Source organism: Symphalangus syndactylus, chromosome 20 (assembly GCF_028878055.3).
Source record: "Symphalangus syndactylus isolate Jambi chromosome 20, NHGRI_mSymSyn1-v2.1_pri, whole genome shotgun sequence".
Classification (NCBI taxonomy): domain Eukaryota; kingdom Metazoa; phylum Chordata; class Mammalia; order Primates; family Hylobatidae; genus Symphalangus; species Symphalangus syndactylus.
This window is the reverse complement of record NC_072442.2, coordinates 66542459-66567166: the sequence shown is the minus strand read 5'-3', so window position 1 is coordinate 66567166 and position 24708 is coordinate 66542459. Positions and strand designations below refer to the sequence as shown.

General features: G+C 42.8%; 1 protein-coding gene across 1 annotated transcript in view; it reads left to right on the top strand.

Moving 5' to 3' along the window:
- Positions 1 to 24708, top strand: part of METTL16 (methyltransferase 16, RNA N6-adenosine) — a 99723-nt gene that overhangs the window by 47737 nt on the left and 27278 nt on the right. The window contains exons 6-7 of the mRNA XM_055258429.2: positions 769 to 911; positions 23255 to 23324. Of these exons, the coding sequence (XP_055114404.1) occupies positions 769 to 911; positions 23255 to 23324 (213 nt within the window). The remainder of the gene's footprint in view (positions 1 to 768; positions 912 to 23254; positions 23325 to 24708) is intronic.

Below are 24708 nucleotides of genomic sequence, written 5' to 3'. Positions count from 1 at the left end.
TTTGGAGAAGTGCTTATTCATATCCTTTGCTTATGTTTAAGTTGGTTTATTTTTCTCTTTATTATTAAGTTGTAAGCATTCTTTATATATCCTAAATACAAGTTCCTTATTAGATAGTGATTTGCAAACATTCCCTTCCTGTGGGTTGTCTTCTCACTTTCTTGACGGTGCCCTTTGCAGCTCAGAAGTTTTTAATTCGGATGAAGTCCAGTTTATCTGTTTTCTTTTGTTGCTTATGCTTTTGTTGTCATGTCTCAGAAACTGTTGCCTAATCCAAGGTCATGAAAATTTTTCCTTAGGTTTTCTTGTAAGAGTTTTATAGTTTTAGCTTTTACTTTTAGGTCTTTGATGAATTTTGAGTTAACTTTTCATATGGTATGAGGTAAGGGTGGATTAAATATTTAAATGTGAAAAGCAAAACGATGAAAATGCTAGGAAAAAACGTTTGTTTAATCTTTGGGTGGATTTTCTGTACAGGAAAAAGAAAGCATAAAGAAAAAGTGACAGATTGGGCTTTATAAAAAGGTAAACAATTTTCATGTTTAACCACAAAAATGGAAAGTAAAAGACCTGGGAAGAAATAGTTGCAGAAGTAGCTGTTTGAAATAAAATATTTTAGTGGCTGTGATTTTAAAATCCTAAATCTAGCATACTATTTGGAAAGTAAAAATTGCAACTAAACATTGTAACTTAGCGATAGATGACATGCAAACCCGGTTCTTGGGGTGTGCACATTTTTCACTAGGGTTTTTGGTTGTCGTTGTTCAGGGAGTAAACTCACGGAATCCTCGAAGACCTCCACCTAGTTCTGTTAATACAGGAGGTATCACAGAGATCATGGCAGAAGGAGGTGAATTAGAGTTTGTTAAAAGGATCATCCATGACAGTCTACAACTTAAAAAAAGATTAAGGTAAGTCTGTTTTTACAACATAGCGTCCATTTTTACAACATAGGAATATTGTACCCCTATGTAGTTCTCTTTTTTTTGGTGGGGGGACAGAGTCTTGCTCTTGTTGCCCAGGCCGGAGTGCAGTGGCGCGATCACAGCTCACTGCAACCTCTGCCTCCTGGGTTCAAGCTTTTCTTGTGCCTCAGCCTCCTAAGTAGCTGGGATTACAGGCACCTGCCACCTTTAATTTTTGTATTTCTAGTAGAGACGGGGAGTGGGGGGGGGGTTTCACCATGTTGGCCAGGCTGGTCTGGAACTCCTAGCCTCAGGTGATCTGCCTGCCTCGACCTCCCAAAGTGCTGGAATTATAGGCATGAGCCTCCGTGCCCGGCCTCCCCTATGTAGTTCTAAAACAAACTATGTCACTCAGAGGAAAAGTAATCCTACTGGTCAGAAGAACAAGCAGATAAAGATTGCAGGCTGGGCGCAGTGGCTCACGCCTGTAATCCCAGCACTTTGGGAGGCCGAGGCGGGCAGATCAGAAGGTTAGGAGTTCAAGACCAGCCTGGCCAATATAGTGAAACCCTGTCTGTACAAAAAATATAAAAATTAGCCAGGTGTGGTGGTGGGTGCCTGTAGTCCCAGCTACTTGGGAGGCTGACACAGGAGAATTGCTTGAATCCAGGAGGCAGAGGTTGCAGTGAGCTGAGATCACGCCACTGCACTCCAGCCTGGGCAAGAGAGTAAGATTCCTTCTCCAAAAATAAAAATAAAAATACAGATTGCAAAGGTAGTGGCTCCTACAATCTGTGAAGACCGTGTTTCTGAAGATGTTCCATGCCTTTAATTGATTAGTGTTTACTGTAATCATGTATATTACATAGATAGGAAAGAGGAAAATACCATATGATTGTATTGCTCCCATTAGGATGGTCATGTGGTGGAACAAAACTGATTCAAATATGGCTTTTGATTAGAAAACAGATGGGTTCAGTTCTGTCCCATGAACCAGAATAAATTTGTTGCCTTGTCCTTTCAGCAATTTAGGTTCTTGGAATCAGTCTCCCAAACAGTGACAGATGTGAGGACATTGAGCTGTCAAGAACTTAATGAAGGGAAACTGAGATCACTAACCAGTTGCAGAGGAGGGTTAAGGCCATTCCTTTTGAAAGCTAATTATTTTGGACAACACACCTGTCATTAAGCAACATAAGGTACTCAAAAAGAGCTATTTGTCTCGCTTGACTTCTCACCCTGCCACATGTTGTTGAAATGATGGATAATATGGTAGTTTAAAAATGAAAAGAGCTTTCAATCCAAGGATTTAGCTTTGGGACATAGGGAAGGTTTTATTTATTATTATTATTGTGTTAAATACACATAACAAAATTTACCATCTGTATTAGTCCATTCTCACACTGCTATAAAGAAATACCTGAGACTGAGTAATTTGTAAAGAGAAGAGGTTTAATTAGTTCACGGTTCCACAGGCTGTACAGGAAGCATGGCTGGGGCAGCCTCAGGAAACGTACAATCATGGCAGAAGGTGAAGGGGAAGCAGGCACATCATTATGTGGCCAGAGGAGGAGGAAGAGAGAGAAAAGGAGGAGGTGCTACACACTTAAACAACCAGATCTAGTGAGATCTCACTCACTATCACCAAAACAGCAAGGGGAAATCTGCCCTCAGGATACAGTCACTTCCCAGCAGGCCCCCTCGCCAACACTAGAGATTACAGTTTGACATGAGATTTGGGCGGGGACACAAATCCAAACTGTATCACCATCTAAAACTTTAGAGTATAGTTTAGTAATGTGAAGTACATTCACATTGTTGCGCAAGCAGTCTCCAGAACTCTTCATTTTGCATAACTATAACTCTGTACTCGTTAAATACCTCCTCATTCTCTCCTTCCCTGAGCCGCTGGCAACCATCATTCTGCTGTCTGTCTCTATGAACTTGACTACTCTAGGTACCTCATACAAATGGAATCATGCAGTATTTGTCCTTTTATGACTGGCTTTTTTCACTTTTCATCATGTTCTCAAGGTTCTTCCATGATGCAGCATATTTCAGAATTTTCTTCCTTTTTAAGGCTGATATGCCACATTTCATTTATACATTCATCTGTTGATGGAGGATACTTAGGTTGCTTGTACCCTTTGGCTGTTGTGAATAATGCTATATGAATGTGGGTATATAAATATCTCCTGGAGACCCTGCTTTCATTTCTTTGAATGTAGACCTAGAAGGGAAATTCCTGGATAGGGAAGATTTTTTTCCTATATGATATTGTCCTCTTTTCCGTCTATGTAGTATGATGATTATAGGAAACAAAATCACTTAATGACATGAGAAGGCTGGGCACGGTGGCTCACACCTGTAATCCCAGCACTCTGGGAGACCGAAGTGGGTGGATCACCTGAGGTCAGGAGTTGGAGACCAGCCTCGCCAACATGGTGAAACCCCGTCTCTAGTAAAAAATACAAAAAATTAGCCAGGCGTGGTGGCAGGCGCCTGTAATTCCAGCTACTGAGGAGGCTGAGGCAGGAGAACTGCTTGAACCTGGGAGGCAGAGGTTGCAGTGAACCAAGATTGTGCCACTGCACTCCAGCCTGGGTGACAGAGCGAGACTCCATCTAAAAAAAAAAAAAAAAAAAAAAGGAGAACATCCTCAGAAATGAAAACATCCTCAGAAACAGGGTCTTTGCAGGCTACAGGAGCTACTACCTTTTCAATCTTTGTTTATTCTTATTCTGTAAATCTTTCCTATCTCCCAAAGGTGGAAAGCTGCTTATTTTATTAAAGACCAATTCCAAAATCATCAAATATCCTGTTTTTTTGAGACAGAGTCTCACTCTGTGACCCAGGCTGGAGTGCACTAGGGTGATCTTGGCTCACTGCAACCTCTGTCCGCTTCCCAGATTCAAACAATTCTCCTGCCTCAACTTCCCGAGTAGTTGGGACAACAGGCACGCGCCACCACGCCTGGCTAAGTTTCTGTATTTTTTTTAGTAGAGTTGGGGTTTCACCATGTTGGCCAGGCTGGTCTCGAAGTCTTGACCTCAAGTGATTCTCCCGTCTCAGCCTCCCAACATGCTGGGATTACAGGTGCGAGCCACCGCACCCAGTCTAGATTGACTTATTTAGACACATTAGACTATCTTGAAGAAGAAATAAACTAAAATTATACTGAGCGTTGAGAAAAGTCTGAGAAAGTAAAGTAAACTTAAAGAAGGTAACAGCACTGAAATTCACAGAAAAGAGGTAACCAAGTCATGTGACCATTTCATTATGGCTTTTATTTTATTTATTTATTTTTTTGAGACTGAGTTTCACTCTTGTTGCCTAGGCTGGAGTGCAATGGCGTGATCTTGGCTCACCGCAACCTCTGCCTCCCAGGTTCAAATGATTCTCCTGCCTCAGCCTCCCGAGTAGCTAGGATTACAGGCATGCGCCACCACACCAGGCTAGTTTTGTATTTTTAGTAGAGACGGGATTTCTCCGTGTTGGTCAGGCTGGTCTCGAACTCCCGACCTCAGGTGATCCACCCGCCTCGGCCTCCCAAAGTGCTGGGATTACAGGCGTGAGCCACCACACCCAATCCCCATTATGACTTTTGAGGGAACTAGAGCCAGCCAGGAAAATGGGGAACTGTAGGCGGGAAAATGGGGAACTGTAGGCGGCTCTTCTAGGCTACAATAATATTGGGGCTGTTTTAGGAGGCTTTTAAACAGTACGTTTCTGTTATTTCCAAAGTCCCATTTGAACTACAAAAATACGTTTGAATAGAACACCATTCTAAGGGGTAGAAATTGACTCAGTATGTTCCTAGTCTGCTTATACTTGGCTCTGTGGCAGCCTGCAAATTGAATAAAGGGTGTAAATTTGCTAGGAAGGATAAAATGCAAGAGCCCATCCCAGCTCTGGAGAGCTGGCCATTTTGTGCTTGGTATCATGTATGGGAAACACTGCCCTGTGAGGATTTATTTAAAACAAGGTGCAACTGTCTTCTCTGTGAGGACTCAAGCAGTTTGAGAGTTTAGATGAAAGAAAGGAAGAAATGAAGTGATTTTTACTGAAAAGAAAATAGAACAGTGTTTCGTGAAAGGGTATTGCTTGCAAATATTGTTTCCAATCACATCCTACCATGATTACTTACATTTGTACAATTACCAGTTCGTGTCCCCATGCATACACACACACACACACACACACACACACACACGTTTTTTGAGATGGAGTTTTTGCTCTTGTTGCCCAGGCTGGAGTGCAATTCTGCATTCTCAGCTCACCGCAACCCCCGCCTCCTGGATTCAAGCGATTCTCCTGCCTCAGCCTCGAGTATAGCTGGGATTACAGGCATGCGCCACCACGCCCGGCTGATTTTGTATTTTTAATAGAGACAGGATTTCTCCATGTTGGTCAGGCTGGTCTCAAACTCCTGACATCAGGTGATCTGCCTGCCTTGGCCTCCCAAAGTGCTGGGATTAAAGGCATGAGCCACTGTGCCCGGCCCCCATGCATATTTTTATAGTTGACATCATAATGTTTATACAACTGTGTGACTCACATTTCAGAATGCTCTGAAAATTGTGTATTTTGAAGCTCTAAAAAATAAGAGATTATAAACAAGTATGTTAACCCTATCATCTGTTTCTTATCCCTCTAGAATGTTTTTCTCCTTGTCCCTGAAGAAATGCAGGAACTAAGCAGAATTTGCAGCGTTATGGGGTGAAATAAGTTAAATGTGTTGGACTGACCTCAGGATGGCGCTTGTGATGCCTCGCCTCCCCTGGGAGGTTCATGTCTCACCTCTGTCGTGCTCAGCAGCAGTTACAGTTTTGTTTTGTATCTTAAGGAATTTTGCAGCTGGAAAGACCTTGAGAGGTAAAGTTATCCAACCTCTTGGTTTACAGACTAGAAACTTAGAACTCAGATATCCTCATTCTAGTCCAGTGGTCTTTCCGCCACCCCTTGCAGCCTCTGCAGCTCTAAGCTGCAGTTGGACTCTGTGAAGAACCTTTCTATCGTTGATGAAGATTTACAAGTGCTTGTCACCCTTACTTTGGCTTTTTGTGCCTGTGGCTTGAGCTTACTTAATAGCTTTTTTTTCTCTCAAGTGACTCACCCAGGCTGGGCACAATGGCTCACACCTGTAATCCCAACACTGGGAGGCTGGGTTGGCGGATCACTTGAGCCCAGGAGTTCAAGACCAGCCTGGGTCACAGGGTGACACCCCTTCTCTACAAATAATACAAAAATTAGCTGGGTATGGTGGCACGTGCCTGTAGTCCCAGCTACTTGGGAGGCTGAGGTAGGAGGATCACTTGAGCCCAGGAGGTCAAGGCTGCAGTAAGCTGAGATTGTACCACTGCACTCCAGCTTGAGTGACAGAGTGAGACCCTATCTCAAAAAAGAAAAAAAAAAGGGACTCACCCATCTAACCTTCTAGATAAATTACCAGACTTTATCAAACTCCTTATGGTCTGAATTGTGTATGAGTGTGAATGAGTGTGTGTGTGTGTGTGTGTGTGAGTCAGAGTCTTGCTCTGTCACCCAGGCTGCAGTGAGATGGAGTGATCTTGTCTCACTGCAACCTCTGCCTCCCAAGTTCAAGTGATTCTCCCATGTCAGCCTCCCAAGTTGCTGGGATTTCAAGTGTGTGCCCCCACACTCAGCTAATTTTTTATTTTTATTAGAGTCAGTGTTTCACCATGTTGCGTAGGCTGGTCTTGAACTCTTGAGCTCAAATGATCTGCCCGCCTTGGCCTCACAAAGTGCTGGGATTATAGGTGTGAGTCACCACACCTGGCCCTGAATTTTTTTTTTTTAATTTCTTCTCCACACCATAATTTTGTATGTTTTGGATTCTCTCTTGTCATTGGTTACCAGTTCTATAACTGATGCCCTTTATGGCAATGATTTTAGGCTTTTCTTAGGAACCGGAGATCTGTATTCTACAAAGCACCAGCGTGTCCCCTGCCAGATGATGGATACTGCTTGGATTTGGATGTAATCCACGTAGTTGGGGATGGGTAATAAATTTAATAATCTGGGCCTAGGCCTGGCACAGTGGCCCATACCTGTAATCCCAGCACTTTGGGAGGCTGAGGCAGGATGATCATTTGAGCTCAGGAGATTGAGACCAGCCTGGGCAACATAGCAAGACCCTATCTCTACGAAAAATTTAAAAATTAGCTGGGTATGGTTGCACATGCCTGTGGTCCCAGCTACCCAGGAGGCCAAGGTGGAAGAATTGCTTGAGCCTGGCAGGTTGAGGCTGCCATGAGCTGTGTTTATGCCACTGCACTCCAGCCTGGGTGACAGAGCAAGAGCCTGTCTCAAAAATTAATAATAATCTGGGCCTTTTGAATGTGATTCTTTGGTTTGAAATTTTGATTTATCATTGGTAAAATGTAAGGATAGTAGCTATCTCGTAAAGTGGTTATAGAATTAAATGAATACGTATTTGGCATAATAATAATAGTGGATATTAAATAGGGTGACTTTTAACTCTTTTTTTTTTTTTTTTTGAGACAGAGTCTCGCTCTGTCATCCAGGCTGGAATGCAGTGGCACGATTTTAGCTCACTGCAACCTCTGCCTCCTAGGTTTAAGCAATTCTCCTGCCTCAGTCTCCCAAGTAGCTGATATGAAAGGCACGCGCCACCACGCCCAGCTAATTTTTGTATTTTTAGGAGAGATGGGGTTTCAGCATGTTGGCCAGGCTGGTCTCAAACTCCTGACTTCAGGTTATCCGCCCTCCTCGGCCTCCTAAAGTGCTGGGATTACAGGCGTGAGCCACCGCGCCCAGCCGACATTATTATTTTTATAATTTTGTTATCTCTTAAACAATATAACCACACTTACAGGAAATTAGAAAATGGAGAAAGCTGCTTTGGCATAAAAAAAAAAAAGTCCGGGTGCAGTGGCTCACGTCTGTAATCCCAGCACTTTGGGAGGCCAAGGCGGGTGGATCATGAGGTCAGGAGATCGAGACCATCCTGGCTAACACGGTGAAACCCCGTGTCCACTAAAAATACAAAAAATTAGCCAGGTGTGGTGGCGGGCACCTGTAGTCCCAGCTACTTGGGAGGCTGAGGCAGGAGAATGGCGTGAACCCGGGAGGCGAAGCTTGCAGTGAGCCGAGATTGCGCCACTGCACTCCAGCCTGGGCGACAGAGCGAGACTCCATCTCGGGGAAAAAAAAAAAAGACACTGGGCGTGGTGGCTCACGTGAGCCTGTAATCACAGCGCTTTGGGAGGCTGAGGTGGGTGGATTGCGTGAGATCAGGAGTTTGAGACCAGCCTGGCCAACATGGTGAAACCTCGTAACCCTGTCTCTACTAAAAATACAAAAATTAACTGGGCATGGTGGCATGCACCTGTAATTCCAGCTACATGGGAGGCTGAGGCAGGAGAATCACTTACCTGGGAGATAGAAGGTTGCAGTGAGCTGAGATTGCGACAGTGTACTCCAGCCTAGGCAACAGAGCGAAACTATGTCTTAAAAATAAATAAATAAATAAATAAATACAAAATAAGTAGCTTGACAGTCCGGGTATGGTAACTCATGCCTGTAATCTCAGCACTTTGCAAGGCTGAGGCTGGAGGATGGCTTCAGGCCAGGAGTTCAAGACCAGCCTGGGCAACATAGCAAGACTGTGTCTACAAAAAATCAGCCTGGTGTGGTGGCATGTTCCTGTAGTCCCAGCTACTTGTGAGGCTGAGGTCTGAGGATCACTGAAGTCCAGGAGATCAAGGCTGCAGTGAGCCATGATCACACCACTGCACTCCAACCGGGGCAACAGAACGAGACCCTGTCTCAGTCAGTCAGTCAGTAGCTAGTGAGCTTAACAACAGTCCATAATTAACTAATTCTTTGTTATTGGGCATTCAGAGTTTTTCTTGTTTTCACTGTTAAAAAGAACATACCACTTCTTGTTTCTTACTGAACTGCCATCTGTTGAGGCTGTTAGGAATGGCTACGTTTGACCCCTGCTTTCATCTTTGATTGGCACCCAAAGTAGGGTTGTCATTCAATGAAGGCGTTTTGGAGTATCATTACAAAGAATTGTGCCCCTCAACTTCCTACACAGATACCAGAGATGGAGAAGTGTTGGGGGGCAGATGGTGTGCCAGCTTGCTCTCCAGGTAGTGCAGTGTTTTCGCAATTACAACACGAAGGAACATTTCTCAATTGTCAGCTCCACAGCGGGTAGATGCTGCTATTTTGATATTTCCTTCATGCTAAGGTAGGAAAAAGAAGGATAAGCAGCCTGAAAGATAAGGGACTACTCTATTTTAATTAATTTATTTATTTATTTATTTTTGAGACAAGGTCTTGCTCTGTCGCCCAGACTAAAGTGTGGCTCACTGCAGCCTTCACCTTCTGAGCTCAAGCAATCCTCCTGCCTCAGCCTCCTGAGTAGCTAGGACTACACGTGCACAACACCATGCCTGGCCAATTTTTGTATTTTTTTGTAGAGATGGGGTTTTGCCACGTTACCTAGGCTGGCCTCAAAGTCCTGGGCTCAAGTGATTCCGTCCCACCTTGGCTTCCTAGAGTTCTGCGGTTACAGGCGTAAGCCATTGCACCTGGCCTTACCTTATTTTCTTTAATGAACTAGGTTATGTGCATTTCATCATTTTAACTCAGGTATCATGCTTAGTTTAATCCCTTTCAGGATTGATATGGCAGCCTTGTTGATTGGTGTCTGCTCTAAGGTCTCAGGGAGAAAAGATTGGATCCAGCAGCTTGCGCCACCGTGAGCTAGCTGTGTCAGCTTACCTGGCATTTCTGACTACATGACATAGTCACTGCTTGGTTCTGCATTAGCTGGTGAAAGAAGAGAATTCTTAAAATCAACAAGCATGTATTTTGAGTTCATGTAGCAGTCTACAAAGGAATAACAGGTTGGGTGCTGTGGCTCACGCCTGTAATCCTGGCACTTTGGGAGGCTGAGGTGGGTGGATCACCTGGGGTCAGGAGTTCAAGACCAGCCTGGCCATCATGTTGAAATCCTGTCTCTGCTAAAAATATAAAAAGTAGCTGGGCAGGCCAGACATGGTGACTCATGCTTGTAATCCCAGCACTTTGGGAGGCCAAGGCGGGCGGATCATCTGAGGTCAGGAGTTCGAGACCAGCCTGGCCAACATGGTGAAACCCTGTCTTTATAAAAATACAAAAAGTAGCCAGACATGGTGGCACATGCCTATAGTCCCAGCTATTTGGGAGGCTGAGGCAGGAGAATCACTTGAACCTGGGAGGCGGAGGTTGCAGTGAGCCAAGATAGTGCCATTGCACTCCAGCCTGGGCAACAGAGTGAGACTCCGTCTCAAAAAAAAAAAAAAAGTACCTGGGCATAGTGGCACGTACCTGTAATCCCAGCTGCTTGGGAGGCTGAGGCAGGAGAATCGCTTGAAACTGGGAGGCAGAGGTTGCAGTGAACCAAGATTGTGCCACTGCACTCCAGCCTGAGCAACAGAGCGAGACTCCATCTCAAAAATAATAAATAAATAAATAAATAACAAATTAAAAGCCTTGGTTCCACTTGCTTGTTATAAGGTAGTCTTTAGGCTGGGTGCGGGGGCTCACGCCTGTAATCCCAGCACTTTGGGAGGCCAAGGTGGGCAGATCACCAGAGATCAGGAGTGCAAGATCAGCCTGGCCAACATGGTAAAACCCCGTCTCTACTAAAATACAAAAATTAGCTGGGCATGATGGCGGGTGCCTGTAATCCCAGCTACTTGGGAGGCTGAGATGGGAGAATTGCTTGAACCCAGGAGACAGTGGTTGCAGTGAGCTGAGATCACGCCATTGCACTCCACCCTGGGTGGCTGTGCAAGACTCCGTCTCAAAAAAAAAAAAAAAGAAAATAATAGTAATATAGTCTGTCTTATCCATGTCAAAAAGTGAATAATTAAAATCACTTATTAATAAGAGCATAGGATAAAAGTTTATTTTTAGTTATATGGATTCGAAATTTATGATAGTTTAAATAGTAAATTTTGAGATCAGATGGACATTAGGGCTGCTCCATTGAATATCTAGGGGCATTTGTTCTGGTAATTTATTATAGGCAGCAAGATGTTGGATTTTACTACTTAGAGAACTTTTTAGGTAAGGTTCATTGCTTATACCCCTAACCTCTGCTTTCCTGTTTCTCTATATTATACTTCACTTTGGTTTTTAATAAGTTTCTAAATAGCCATTCCCCACTAAGGGGAAAAAAAGTTTTTTGGAGAAATGGTAAATTCCACTTCTGAGTTAGGGTAAGTACACAATGAGCCTGGAATATCTTCTAGTACCAGAAAGTAATGACGTACTCAAAAAATGACGTGTCAGAAGAACCTAGAGTGCGCTCAGGGCAAAGTTGGGACAACATGAGTTTCAAGATGAATAATGACAATAATGACTTATAACCCATTGAATAAGATAAACAAAATATATACAGGGGATAGAGTGAATGCCGATGAATAAATATAGAAAGAATAATAAACTTAGACTATTATATTACTTATTTCTAAAATAATGTAATAGCATTTTTCATACTTTTAAAATTAAGTTTTTCATTTATGTTACTTAGTGTATGAGGTTGAAATACCGGATTGCCAGTCTTCAGTAGTTTCTGACCTATAAAACAGTTTTTGACATATAAAAATGTCAGTTTCTGGGGTGGGGGGAGGGGGGAGGGACAGCATTAGGAGATACACCTAATGCTAAATGAGGAGATAATGGGTGCAGCACACCAACATGGCACATGGATACATATGTGACAAACCTGCACATTGTGCACATGTACCCTAAAACTTAAAGTATAATAATAATAAATGTCAGTTTCATACGGTTTTAACCTAATTGGTGATTTTAGAGGCTCTTAAATTTTGCAACAATCATAGTAATTGATTTGTGAACACTTGGCAAAGGGAAATTTGAAATGGAACAGGATAATTACCTAGTTTCAAAGAACCACCCCCCCCTTTAGGTTACTTACAGTTACAAAGAGAAATGTGGGAGTTTACAAAGTAAAGAGTTTGCTAGGCCGGGCGCCGTGGCTCACGCTTGTAATCCCAGCACTTTGGGAGGCCGAGGCGGGCAGATCACGAGGTCAGGAGATCGAGACCACGGTGAAACCCCGTCTGTACTAAAAATACAAAAAAATTAGCTGGGCGTGGTGGCGGGCGCCTGTAGTCCCAGCTACTCGGAGAGGCTGAGGCAGGAGAATGGCGTGAACCTGGGAGGCGGAGCTTGCAGTGAGCCGAGATCGCACCACTGCACTCCAGCCTGGGTGACAGAGCGAGACTCCGTTTCAAAAAAAAAAAAGAGTTTGCTTTGGAGAAACCACAGGCCACCTCCCTGACCAGGTGCTCATCTCCTGATGTGATGCACCTGGAAGGACAAGCAGCGCCTCCGTGCTCTTCACACCAAAAATGTGTAATCTGAATCTAACAACGTGGAAACTTCAGACACACCAAATTGATGGATTTTGTAAAATCAGCTTCTCAAAAACATTAAGATCATGAGAGTAAAAGAAGACTGAGAAACGATTCCAGATTGAAGGAGGCTAAAGAGACATGACAAGTACATGAAATTCGCAATCCTAATGGGCCTTGCATTAGGGGAGAAAATTGGGATAAACAGGTGAAATTTAAGTGTGGACTGTATTCCAGATATTAGTATTGAATGAGTGTTAAGTTTTAGCAATTTGATAATTCCTCTGTGGTTACAAAAATGAATACACTTGTTTCCGCCGGGCACAGTGGCTCACACCTGTAATCCCAGCACTTTGGGAGGCCGAGGCAGGTGGATCACCTGAGGTCAGGAGTTCAAGACCAGCCTGGCCAACATGGTGAAACCCCTTTTCTAGGAAAAATACAAAAATTACCCTGTTGTGGTGGCACACGCCTGTAATCCCAGCTACTCTGGAGGCTGAGGCAGGAGAATCGCTTGAGCCTGGGAGGCGGAGGTTGCAGTGAGCTGAAATTGCACCACTGCACTCCAGCCTGGGAGACAGAGCAAGCCTCTGAAAAAAATGTCTTAAAAAACAAAAACAAAAAACAATACCCGCTTTTAAAATGAACATGCCAAAATATTACACTTAATGAGACATGATGATGTCTGTAGCTGATTCTCAAACAGCTTAGGAAAAAACACACACAGAATGAAGGAAGATGTAATTGGTGAATCTGGGTGAAGGGTATACTGGAGTCATTTGCACGAATCTTGCAACTCTTCTGAAAGTTTGAAATTATTTCAAAATAATTTTTCTTGAAACATACCATCTCAGAGGAATTCCTAAATGTTGTAATAAGTAGAGTGCTACTTTCATCATTAAAATAGTTTAATGGATTCAAAGTCTCTTGGGTGACTAGATCTTCCTTTTCTTCATTTTTTTTTCCACTTGCATTTTGATTAGTTGTCACAAGATGCCTGTTGAGAGTAGCTAGGATCTAGTGGGTAGGCATATTTAAAATGTGCAGCTAAAATAGGATTTTTAACACATCCAATGACTTCTGCTTTTTCCATAACAAATACAACTGTTGCTGAAAACAGTGTATATGTGACATTCAATCTGAAATGATTTGCAGTGTGATATTCAGTTTAGTGCAAAGGTTAAAAGAAATATGAACTCCCTCCTGAGTGTCTATTAAGTACCAGTGGTATGTTTACCTATTACTAGCCTTTCTTGTCTTTTAAATATTTCTTATCCTTCATCTCCTGAAGAACCTTACAGTATCTCTTTTTTTTTTTGAGACAAGGGCTTGCTCTGTCATCCAGGCTGGGGTACAGTGGTGCAATCACTGCTCACTGCAGCCCTGACCTCCCAGGCTCAAGCGATCCTATCACCTCAGCCCCCCTATAGTAGCTGGGACCACAGGCATGCACCACCATGCCCAGCTATTTTTTGTAAGAAATGGGGTCTTGCCGTGTTGCTCAGGATGGTCTCGAACTGGGCTCAAGTGATCCACCTGCCTCGGCCTCCCAAAGTGCTGGGGTTACAGATGTGAGCCACCAAGCCCAGTCAGTATCTTTTTTTGTTGTTCTAGGCCACTTGGCTTCTGATAGCTCTGATCTATCTAATCTGTTGAGGAATGCTAGTTTTAAAGGAAAGTGTTAATTAACCTGTTTTATACCGTGTCAGCACTAATTGCTCCTGATTTCTCTTCCTTCATGTTGTTCATAATATACCCAAGGCTTTAAATTCCTGGTTAATGATTCCTCCATTTATATACTTTTTTTTTTTTTTGAAACAGAGTCTACCTCTGTCACCCAGGCTGGAGTGCAGTGCCACCATCTCAGCTCACTGCAACCCCTGCCTCCTGGGTTGAAGCGATTCTCCTGCTTCAGCCTCCTGAGTAGCTGGGACTACAGGTGCGCACCACCACACCAGCTAAATTTTTTTGTATTTTTTAATAGAGACAGGGTTTCCCATGTTGGCCAGGGTGGTCTCGAACTCCTGACCCCAAGTGATCCTCCCACCTTGCCCTCCCAAAGTGCTGGGATTACAGGCGTGAGCCACTGTGCCTGATGATACTTACTTAAAGGGAACATATTATTTTTCTTCTAAACATTTTTAAACCACCAAATGAAATTTATTATCCTTTAAATTGGTTTGTTTAAAGTAGTTTAGCTATAACAATTATTTCTTTATTTTCCAAGGGAAAAAGGATTGCCTAAACAAAAATAGGTGCAGTTACCTCTTGTTGAATTCACAGTGAAGACAAAATATTTGTTGATGCCCACTATTTCTAAAGTAATGTAATAGTATTTTTCATACTTCTAAAATAATTAGATTTTTCATTTATGTTATTTAATGTATGAAGTTGAAATACCAGATTGCCAGTCTTCAACAGTTTTGGCCTATAAAACAGTTTTTGACGTATAAAAATGTCAGTTTCATACAGTTTTAACCTAATTTGTGATTTTAGAGGCTCTTAAATTCTCTTAGAATTTTAGCCACTTGAAAATTCATCTTTATAGTAGGCATTTTGTATATAAACAATTAAATATTGAATGTATATCCCTTAATCTGAAATTTCCCTTTTAATGCAATTAGGTGAATTTTGAATGACACAGGTGATTATAATGCTTAGTGAGAAAAGCAGGAGACAGAATATGTATTGTTAGTTTGGCTAAACTGTTACAAAACAAGAAGGAAACATGTAAAACATTACGATATGGTTAACCTTATTTTATGTGTATTTGAAGGTATAAGATAATCACATTTATAAATTTATATATTTCAGTCAGTCGTACTGAGGTAAACTTGAGTAACTCCCATTTAAGTGTGCAGTTGGATGAGTTTAGACAAATGTGGAACATTTCCATCACCCTAAAAAGTTTCCTGTTCCCCTCTGCAGTCTGTCTGCACTCTGCTCCCAGCTTCCTGTAGCCCCTGATGTACTTTCTGTCACAACGGTTTTGTGTGTTCTAGACTTTTCGTACAAATGGAGTCATAGAAAATGTAGGTTTTGATTGTCTGCTTTCTTTCATGTAGCTGCATATCCATGCTTTTTTTGTGTCAGTGACCTGTCCCTTTTGTTGCTAAATAGGCTGAGTATACCACAGTTTGTTCATCCATTTGCCAGTTGAAGGACATTTGGGTCATTTCCAGGTTTTGGCTAGTAGGAATAAAACTGAACATTGGCTTTTAATTTTTTGTGTGTAATTAAATTTTCCTCCATCTTAAGTAAATACCTGAGAGTAGGACTCCTGGTCCTGTTGTAAGTGTTTATGTTTAACTTTATAAGAAGCTGCTTTTCAAAGTGACTATACAGTATTTTACATTCCCACCAGCAATATCTGAGAGTTTCCGTTGACACCATTTGGTACTGTTGTCACCTTTTTAAAATGTATCTGTTCTAATGGGTAGGTAGTGGTATCTCATTATGATTGGAATTTGCATTTCTCTGGTGGCTGGTGATAGGGTGCATCTGCATGTGCCTATTGGCCATTCCTGTATCTCCTTTTTATTGGTTTATTAATCTTACTGACTGGTAGGTCTTTCTAGATTCTGAATACAGTCCATTGTCAAATGCGTTTTGCAAGTATTTCCTCCCAGTCTATAGTTGCCTTTCCATTTTTATAAATCTCTCTTAAAAAGACCAAACCTTTAGTGGACTTTGTTTAAAATCAACTGACCATGTAAGTGAGTTATTTCTGGACTCTGTTCCATTCTGTTAATTTGTGTCTATCTTATGTCAGTACCATATGTTCTGAATTATCATAGCTTTGTAGAAGTCTTGAAATCCGGCAGTGTAAATCCTCTGTTTTTTTTTTTTTTTTTTTTTTTTTTCAAAATTGTTTTAAGCCAGACATGGTGGCTCACGCCTGTAATCCCAGCACGTTGGGAGGCTGAGGCAGGAGGATTGCTTGCATCCAGGAGTTTGAGACCAGCTTGTGCAACATAGTCATACCCTGTCTTTATGGAAAAAAATTTATTTTAGCTACTTGAAATCTTTTGCATTTCCATGTAAATTTTAGCATCAGTTTATCAATTTTCATGAAAATTTGTGGTTGGGATTGTGTTGAATTTATAGGTCAAGTTGGAAAGAATTGATACCTTAACAATAATGAGTCTTCCATTCCAACCTGGTTTAGCTGTTCATTTATTTAGGTCTTCAATATCTTTCAGCTTTACACACATTATACGAACTTTATTCCTAAGTATTTTATGTATTTTCATGCTACCATAAATGGCATTTTAAAATTTTAATTTCTAGTTATGTATTGCTACTGTAAGAAAATGCAGTTGATTTATTTTATTAGTATTTTACTTTTTTTTTTTTGAGATGGAGTCTCGCTCTGTCGCCAGGCTGGAGTGCAGTGGCGCGATCTCGGCTCACTGCAACCTCTGCCTCCCAGGTTCCAGTGATTCTCATGCGTCAGCCTCCCAAGTAGCTGGGACTACAGGCGCGCATCACCACACCCAGCTAATTTTTGTATTTTTAGTAGAGACAGGGTTTCACCATGTTGGCCAGGATGGTCTTGATCTCTTGACCTTGTGATCCACCTGCCTCGGCCTCCCAAAGTGCTGAGATTACAGGCATGAGCCACCGCACCCGGCCCCAACAATTGATTTTATGTTGACCTTTTACTCTGTGGCCTTGCTGAACTCACTTATTAGTTCTAAAAGGTTTTTCCTAGATTTCATGGAATTTTCTGCATAGAAGACCATGTCTCCTGTGATGTAAAGGCAGAAGTAAAGGCAGTTTTACTTCTTTCATTTCAGTTTGTATGCATTTTATTTCTTTTTCTTGCCTTACTGTACTGCGCCCGGCCATTAATATTTTACTTTTTAATCACTTTTATCTTTCCTTTTTACCAAAAATTGATTTTTATTTATATTTATTTTTTGAGGCGGAGTCTTGCTCTGTCACCCAGGCTACAGTGTAGTGGTGTGATCTCGGCTCACTGCAACCTCCGCCTCCTGGATTCAAGCAATTCTCCTGCCTCAGCCTCCCAAGTAGCTGGGATTACAGGCCCCTGCCACCACGCCTGGCTAATTTTTGTATTTTTTAATAGAGACAGGGTTTCACCATATTGGCCAGGATGGTCTCGATCTCTTGACCTCGTGATCCACCCACCTCAGCCTCCCAAAGTGCTAGGATTACAGGCGTGAGCCACCGCACCCGGCCCCAACAATTGATTTTATGTTGACCTTTTATTCTGTGGCCTTGCTGAACTCACTTATTAGTTCTAATAGGTTTTTCCTAGATTTCATGGAATTTTCTGCATAGAAGCCCATGTCTTCTGTGATGTAAAGACAGAGGTAAAGGCAGGTTTACTTCTTTCATTTCAGTTTGTATGCATTTTATGTCTTTTTCTTGCCTTACTGTACTGACTAGGATCTCCAGCACAATTTTGAATGGAAGTGGTGAAGAGTGGCCATCTTGCATCATTCCCAATCTTAGGGCAGTTTTATCATACTTTGACCATTACGATGTTGGCTGTAGTAGAGTTTTTTGGTTTGGGGGTTTGGTTTGTTTGTTTCTTAGATTCACTTTATTAGGTTGAGGAAGTTTTCTTCTATTTCTAGTCTGTTTAGAGTTTTTATCATGAATGATGAGTTTTGTCATGAAAAAGTGCTGACTTTTTCCAAATGCTTTTTCTGTGTCTATTGAGGTGATAATGTGGTTTTTCCTTTTTAGCCCATTAATACAGTGACTTATAGATATTGATTTTTGAATATTGAACCAGCCTTGCCTTCTCATAGTAAACACCCTTTGGTTATAATGTATTATTCTTTTTATATATTGCTGGATTAAATTTACTAGTATTTTATTAAGGATTTTAAAACCTTTTTTATATACCTTTTATTTTTCATTAAATTTTTTTTTTTAAGATAGAGTCTTACTCTGTTGCTCAGGCTGGAGTGGAGTGGCACCATCTCAGCTCACTGTGACCTCTGCCTCTCGGGTTCAAGCAATTCTCCTGTCTCAGCCTCCTGAGTAGCTAGGATTACAGGCGTGTGCCACCACACCTGTCTAATTTTTGTGTTTTCAGTAGAGGCAGGGTTTTGCCATATTGGCTAGGCTGACCTCAAACTCCTGACCTCAAGTGATCCACCCACCTCGGCCTCCCAAAGTGCTGGGATTACAGGTGTGAGCCACCACTCATATAAATCCCTGGCCTTTATATGCATTTTATTTTTAGTTGACAAATAATAGTTGTATGTGTTTTTGAGGTACAAGGTGATGTTTTAGTATACAGTCATATGTTGTTAAATGATGGGGGAAATCTGAGAAATGCATCATTAGGTGATTTTTTTTGTTATTGTGTGAATGCCATAGATGGTATAGCCTACTGCACACCTAGGCCTATAATGTAATAATAGCCTGTGTTTCCTAGGCTACAAACCTGTACAGCATGTTACTGTATTGAATACCATGGGCAGTTTTAGCACAATGGTAAGTTTTGTGTATGTAAACATATCAAACATAGAAAAGGGACAGTAAAAATTAAAGATAAAAATGGGCCGAGCACGGCAGCTCACACCTGTAATCCCAGCACTTTGGGAGGCCAAGGTGGGTGGATCACAAGGTTAGGAGATGGAAACCATTGTGGCTAACATGGTGAAACCCTGTCTCTACTAAAAATACAAAAAATTAGCCTAGCATGGTGGCATGCGCCTCTAATTCAAGGACTTTGAGAGGCCTAAGTTGGCGGAACACCTGAGGTCAGGAGTTCACCTGGCCAACATGGTGAAACCCCATCTCTACTAAAAATACAAAAATTAGCTGGGAGTGGTGGGGGGGGTGCCTGTAGTCCCATCTGCTCGGGAGGCTGAGGCAGGAGAATTGCTTGAACCCGGGAGGCAGAGTTTGCAGTGAGCCAAGATCATGCCACTGCACTCCAGCCTGGGCGACAGAGCGAAACTCCATCAAAAAAAAAAAAAAAAAAAAGGCCCACCTGCGTAGGGCACTTACCATGAGTGGAGCTTGCAGGACTAGAACCTGCTCTGGGTGAGTCAGTGAGAGAGTGGCGAGCAAATGTGAAGGCCTAGAACATCACTGTATAGTATTGTAGACTTTATAAACACTGTACACTTAAGCTACACTTTATTTTTAAAAATTGTGCTATGATGTTGCAACAGCTACGACATCACTAGGCAATAGGAATTTTTCAACTTCATTTTATTTTATTTTATTTTACTTTATTTTATTTTGAGGCAGAGTCTCGCTCTGTAGCCCAGGCTGGAGTGCAGTGGCGTGATCTCCGCTCACTGCAACCTCCACCTCTGGGGTTCAAGCTATTTTCCTGCCTCAGCCTCCTGAGTAGCTGAGATTACAGGTGCCCACCACCACATCTGGCTAATTTTTGTATTTTTAGCAGAGACAGAGTTTCACCATGTTGGCCAGGCTAGTCTCGAACTCTTGGCCTCAAGTGATCTGCCGCCTTAGCCTCCCAGAGTGTGAGCCACCTTGCCTGGCCTCAACTCCGTTTTAATCTTACGGGACCCCGTGTTGTAAGTGCCGTCTGTTACTGACTGAGATGTCCTTATGTGACTCATGGCTGTATGTGTTTATTGTTAAATGATTCAAACTAACTTATTCCTCACCCAATTTTTTGTGTGGTGAGAACATTTTAAGTCTAATCTTTTAGCAATTTTGAAATATGCAATATGTCATTGTTAACTATAGTCACCATGCTGTGCCAAAAACTAAAACTTATTCCTGCTGTCTGACTGAAACTTTGTGCCCTCCCACCAACATCTTCCCTTTTCCCAGCCCACCCTCCCTGGTTAAGGATTTTTATATCTTATGTTCATGAAGGATACTTGGTCTATAGTTTTCTTATCATTATAAGAAATAAGGCTGGGCGCGGTGGCTCACACCTGTAATCCCAGCACTTTGGGAGGCTGAGGTGGACGGATCACAAGGTCAGGAGATTCAGACCATCCTGGCTAACACGGTGAAACCCCGTCTCTACTAAAAATAAAAATAAAAAAATACCTGGGTGTGGTGGCGGGCGCCTGTAGTCCCAGCTACTCGGGAGACTGAGGCAGGATAATGGCGTGAACCCAGGAGGTGGAGCTTGCAGCGAGCCGAGATCGCACCACTGCACTCCAGCCTGGGCAACACAGTGAGACTCTGTCTCAGGGAAAAAAAAAAAGATGATATGATTTGTCGATGTAATACTGGCCTTGTAAGATGAGTTGGGAAGTGTTCGCTCTTTTAAAAATTTTTGGAAGAGTTTGCATATAATTAATATTGTTTCTTCCTTAAATGTTTAGTAGAATTCACTAGTGAAGTGACTTGGGTCTGTAAAGTTTTTAATACAAATTCAGTTTCTTTAATCGATAGAGAACTATTCAAGTTATGTATTTCTCTGTCGGGCACGGTGGCTCATGCTTGTAATTCCAGCACTTAGAGAGGCAGAGGCGGGTGGATCACCTGAGGTCAGGAGTTTGAGACCAGCCTGGCCAACATGGTGAAACCTTGTCTCTACTAAAAATACAAAAGAAAATTAGCCGGGTGTGGTGGCACACGCTTGTAATCCCAACTACTCAGGAGGCTGAGGCGGGAAAATCGCGTGGAGCCCGGCAAGTGAAGGTTGCAGTGAGTGGAGATCGTGCCACTGCACTCCAGCCTGGGCGACAGAGTGAGACTCCGTCTCAAAAACAAAATATTAGTTGGGCGTGGTGGCACACACATATAATCCCAGCTACTTGGGAGGCTGAGGAAGGAGAATTGCCTCAACCCGGAAGGCAGAGGTGGCGGTGAGCCCAGATGGTACCACTGCACTCCAGCCTGGGCAACAGAGCAAGACTATCTCAAAAAAAAAAAAACTATTCAAGTTATCTATTTCTTCCTGAGTAATCTTGGGTAGTTTGTGTTTTTGAAGGTATTTGTTTCATCTAAGTTGTGAAATTTATTGGCAAAAAGTTGTTCTATACCCTCTTCACACCCTTTAATACCTGTAGGATCTGTGGGACGTCCCCTCTTAATACCCGTAGGACCTGCGGGACATCCCCTCTTAATACCCGTAGGACCTGCGGGACGTCGCCTCTTAATATCCGTAGGACCTGCAGGACGTCCCCTCTTAATACCCATAGGACCTGCGGGACGTCCCCTCTTAATACCCGTAGGACCTGCGGGACGTCCTCTCTTAATACCCGTGGGACCTGCGGGACGTCGCCTCTTAATACCCGTGGGACCTGCGGGACGTCCCCTCTTAATACCGGTAGGACCTGCGGGACGTCCCCTCTTAATACCCGTGGGACCTGCGGGACGTCCCCTCTTAATACCCGTGGGACCTGCGGGACGCCCCTTCTTAATACCCGTGGGACCTGCGGGACGTCCCCTCTTAATACCCGTGGGACCTGCGGGACGTCCCCTCTTAATACCCGTGGGACCTGCGGGACGTCCCCTCTTAATACCCGTGGGACCTGCGGGACGTCCCCTCTTAATACCCGTGGGACCTGCGGGACGTCCCCTCTTAGTACCCGTGGGACCTGCGGGACGTCCCCTCTTAATACCTGTGGGACCTGCGGGACGTCCCCCCTTAGTACCCGTGGGACCTGCGGGACGTCCTCTCTTAATACCCGTAGGACCTGCGGGACGTCCCCTCTTAGTACCCGTGGGACCTGCGGGACGTCCCCCCTTAGTACCCGTGGGACCTGCGGGACGTCCTCTCTTAATACCCATAGGACCTGCGGGACGTCCCCTCTTAGTACCCGTGGGACCTGCAGGATGTCCTCTCTTAATACCTGTGGGACCTGCAGGACGTCCCCTCTTAATACCCGTAGGACCTGCGGGACGTCCCCTCTTTCAGTTCTGATACTGAGAGTTCACGTCTTCTTTTTTTCTTGACTTCAAGAAAATTTGTTTTCATAGAACCAGCTCTTGGTTTCATTATTCTTCTCCATTGTTTTCCTGTTTTCTCTTTCCTCAGTTTCTGCTCTAATTTTATTTTTTTTTCCTTTCTTCTTCTTACTTGGGTTTCATTTGCTCTTGTTAATTTGCTTTACAAATCGTAACTCCGTCAGCATCTCTGAACTTTGATCTGTGTCTCATCAACTCAGCAAGACGTTGGACTGTGTTTGAATTTCTTTTCCCTGTAGTGCAGTCTGGGAATTTCCTTCTAGGAAAGCTCTAGCAAATGCAGGCTCACTTTGTTTGTTTCTGAGACCATAGGTCTGCACTGCCACTTGTCCAGTGTCTGAAAAACAGCTATTTTATATGTTTTGTCCGGTTTCCTGGTTGTTTATGGTGGAAGGGCAATTCCCATAGTAACTAATCTTTCACGGGCTAAAGCAGAGGCCCTTTACACACTTTTTAGAATAATCAGAAGCAATACATTCTATCCCTTTACCTTTTAATCAGTTCAGTCCAACTTCTCCACATTCCTTCTTCTGGATTTGTTTTTACTCAAGAGCAAATTGATTTCGTGATCTGTTGAAACTCAAATGCATTATCTATCCTTAAATTACTTACAGATGAGGACATCTCACAATACAGGTTCATGCTGGATCTAATTTTAAGTTCTCTTAGTATGATGTTTTTGTTGTTCTTTATTTTCTAATTTCTGTCCTAGAGCTAAACGGCCTTCGTCGTAAGCATGACAGATGAGACTTCTTTACTCTTTTTCCAAATATTTAATATATAGCCCTGAAGCGTTGGAGAGGCTAAGTACATTTATTTATTTATTTTTTTTAAGTTGCCTTGGGCTTGTTTTCCATCATTAGATTTGGTCTTTGTCAAAATACATTGTATGTAATTCTTGTTATTTTTCACTTGTGACCTTACTCAATGTTTGTTTGTTACTGTTCTCATCTTATTCACTTGAGCAATGCTTAGTTTAAAATTTTAACCACATAAACAGTATTTACTTGTCTGATTTTTTTTTTTTCCTAGATGGTATAGCTGTATGCTGGGAAAGAAATGCAGCCTGGCACCTCTGAAGGAAGAGCTTCGCATACAAGGGGTGAGGCTTCGTCATTACTATTCTTATGTAGCTACTTCTCTTTGTATCCATGGGGCACAAGTACAGTTTTGCTACATTGATATATTGCATTGTGGTGAAGTCAGGGCCTTCAGTGTAACTGTCACTGGAACAATTCATGTCCTTGTGCGTGTCCTACCCACCAAGCAACCTCCCATCACCCGGTCTCCCACTCCCCAACCACAAGTCTCCCTTTGCCTATCATTCCATATTTTGCTTCCATGTGTAGACATGATTTAACTCCTACTTAGAAGTAAGAACATGTGGTATTTGTCTTTCTATGTCTCAGTTGTTTCACTTAAGATAATGGCCTCCAGTTCTGTCCATGTTGCTGAAGACACAATTTCATTCTTTTTTATGGCTGAATAGTATTCCATTATGTATATATACTACATTTTTTATCCAAGCCTTCGTTGATGGATACTTAAGTTTATTCAAGTCCAGATATCTTTTCTTTCTTTCTTTTTTTTTTTTTTTTTTTTTGAGACCAAGTCTAGCTCTGTTCCCAGGCTGGAGTACAGTGGTAGGATCATGGCTCACTGTAACCTTGGACTCCTGGGCTCAGCCCATCCTCCTACCTCAGCCTTCTGAGTAGCTGGGACTATAGGCACATGGCACCATGCCTAGCTAATTTTTTTTTTTCGTTACTAGTGATGGGGTCTTGCTGTGTTGCCCAGGCTGGTCTCAAACTCCTGGGCTCAAGTAGTCCTCTCACCTCAGCCTCCCAAAGTGCTGGGATTACAGGTGTGCACCATTGCACCCCACCTAATGATTTCTTTTCCTTTGGAACCAAGTCTTCTAGTATTTTTTATACTTTCAGGTCTTATATTCAAGTCTTTAGTCCATCTTGAGGTTATTTTTCATATATCTACTTTTTTTTTTTTTTTTTAGAAATGGGTTCAGGCTGGACACACTGGCTCACGCCTGTGATCCCAGCACTTTGGCAGGCCGATGCGGGGCGGATCATCAGATCAAGAGATTGAGACCATCCTGGGCAACATGGTGAAACCCCATCTCTACTAAAAATACAAAAATTAGCTGGGCATGGTGGCCCACACCCGTAGTCCCAGCTACTCGGGAGGCTGAGGCAGGAGAATCTCTTGAACCTGGGAGGCAGAGGTTGCAGTGAGCTGAGATCGTGCCACTGTACTCCAGTCTGGTGACACAGCGAGACTCTGTCTCAAAAAAAAAAAAAGATGGTGTCTTGCTCTGTCAACCAGACTGTAGTGTGGTTATACGATCATAGTTTGCTGCATCCTCAAACTTCTAGGCTTAAGCAATTCTCCCACTTCAGCCTCCCAAGTAGCTGGGACTGTTGGCACACACCACCACGCCCAGCTAATTTTTAAATTTTTAGTAGAAACAA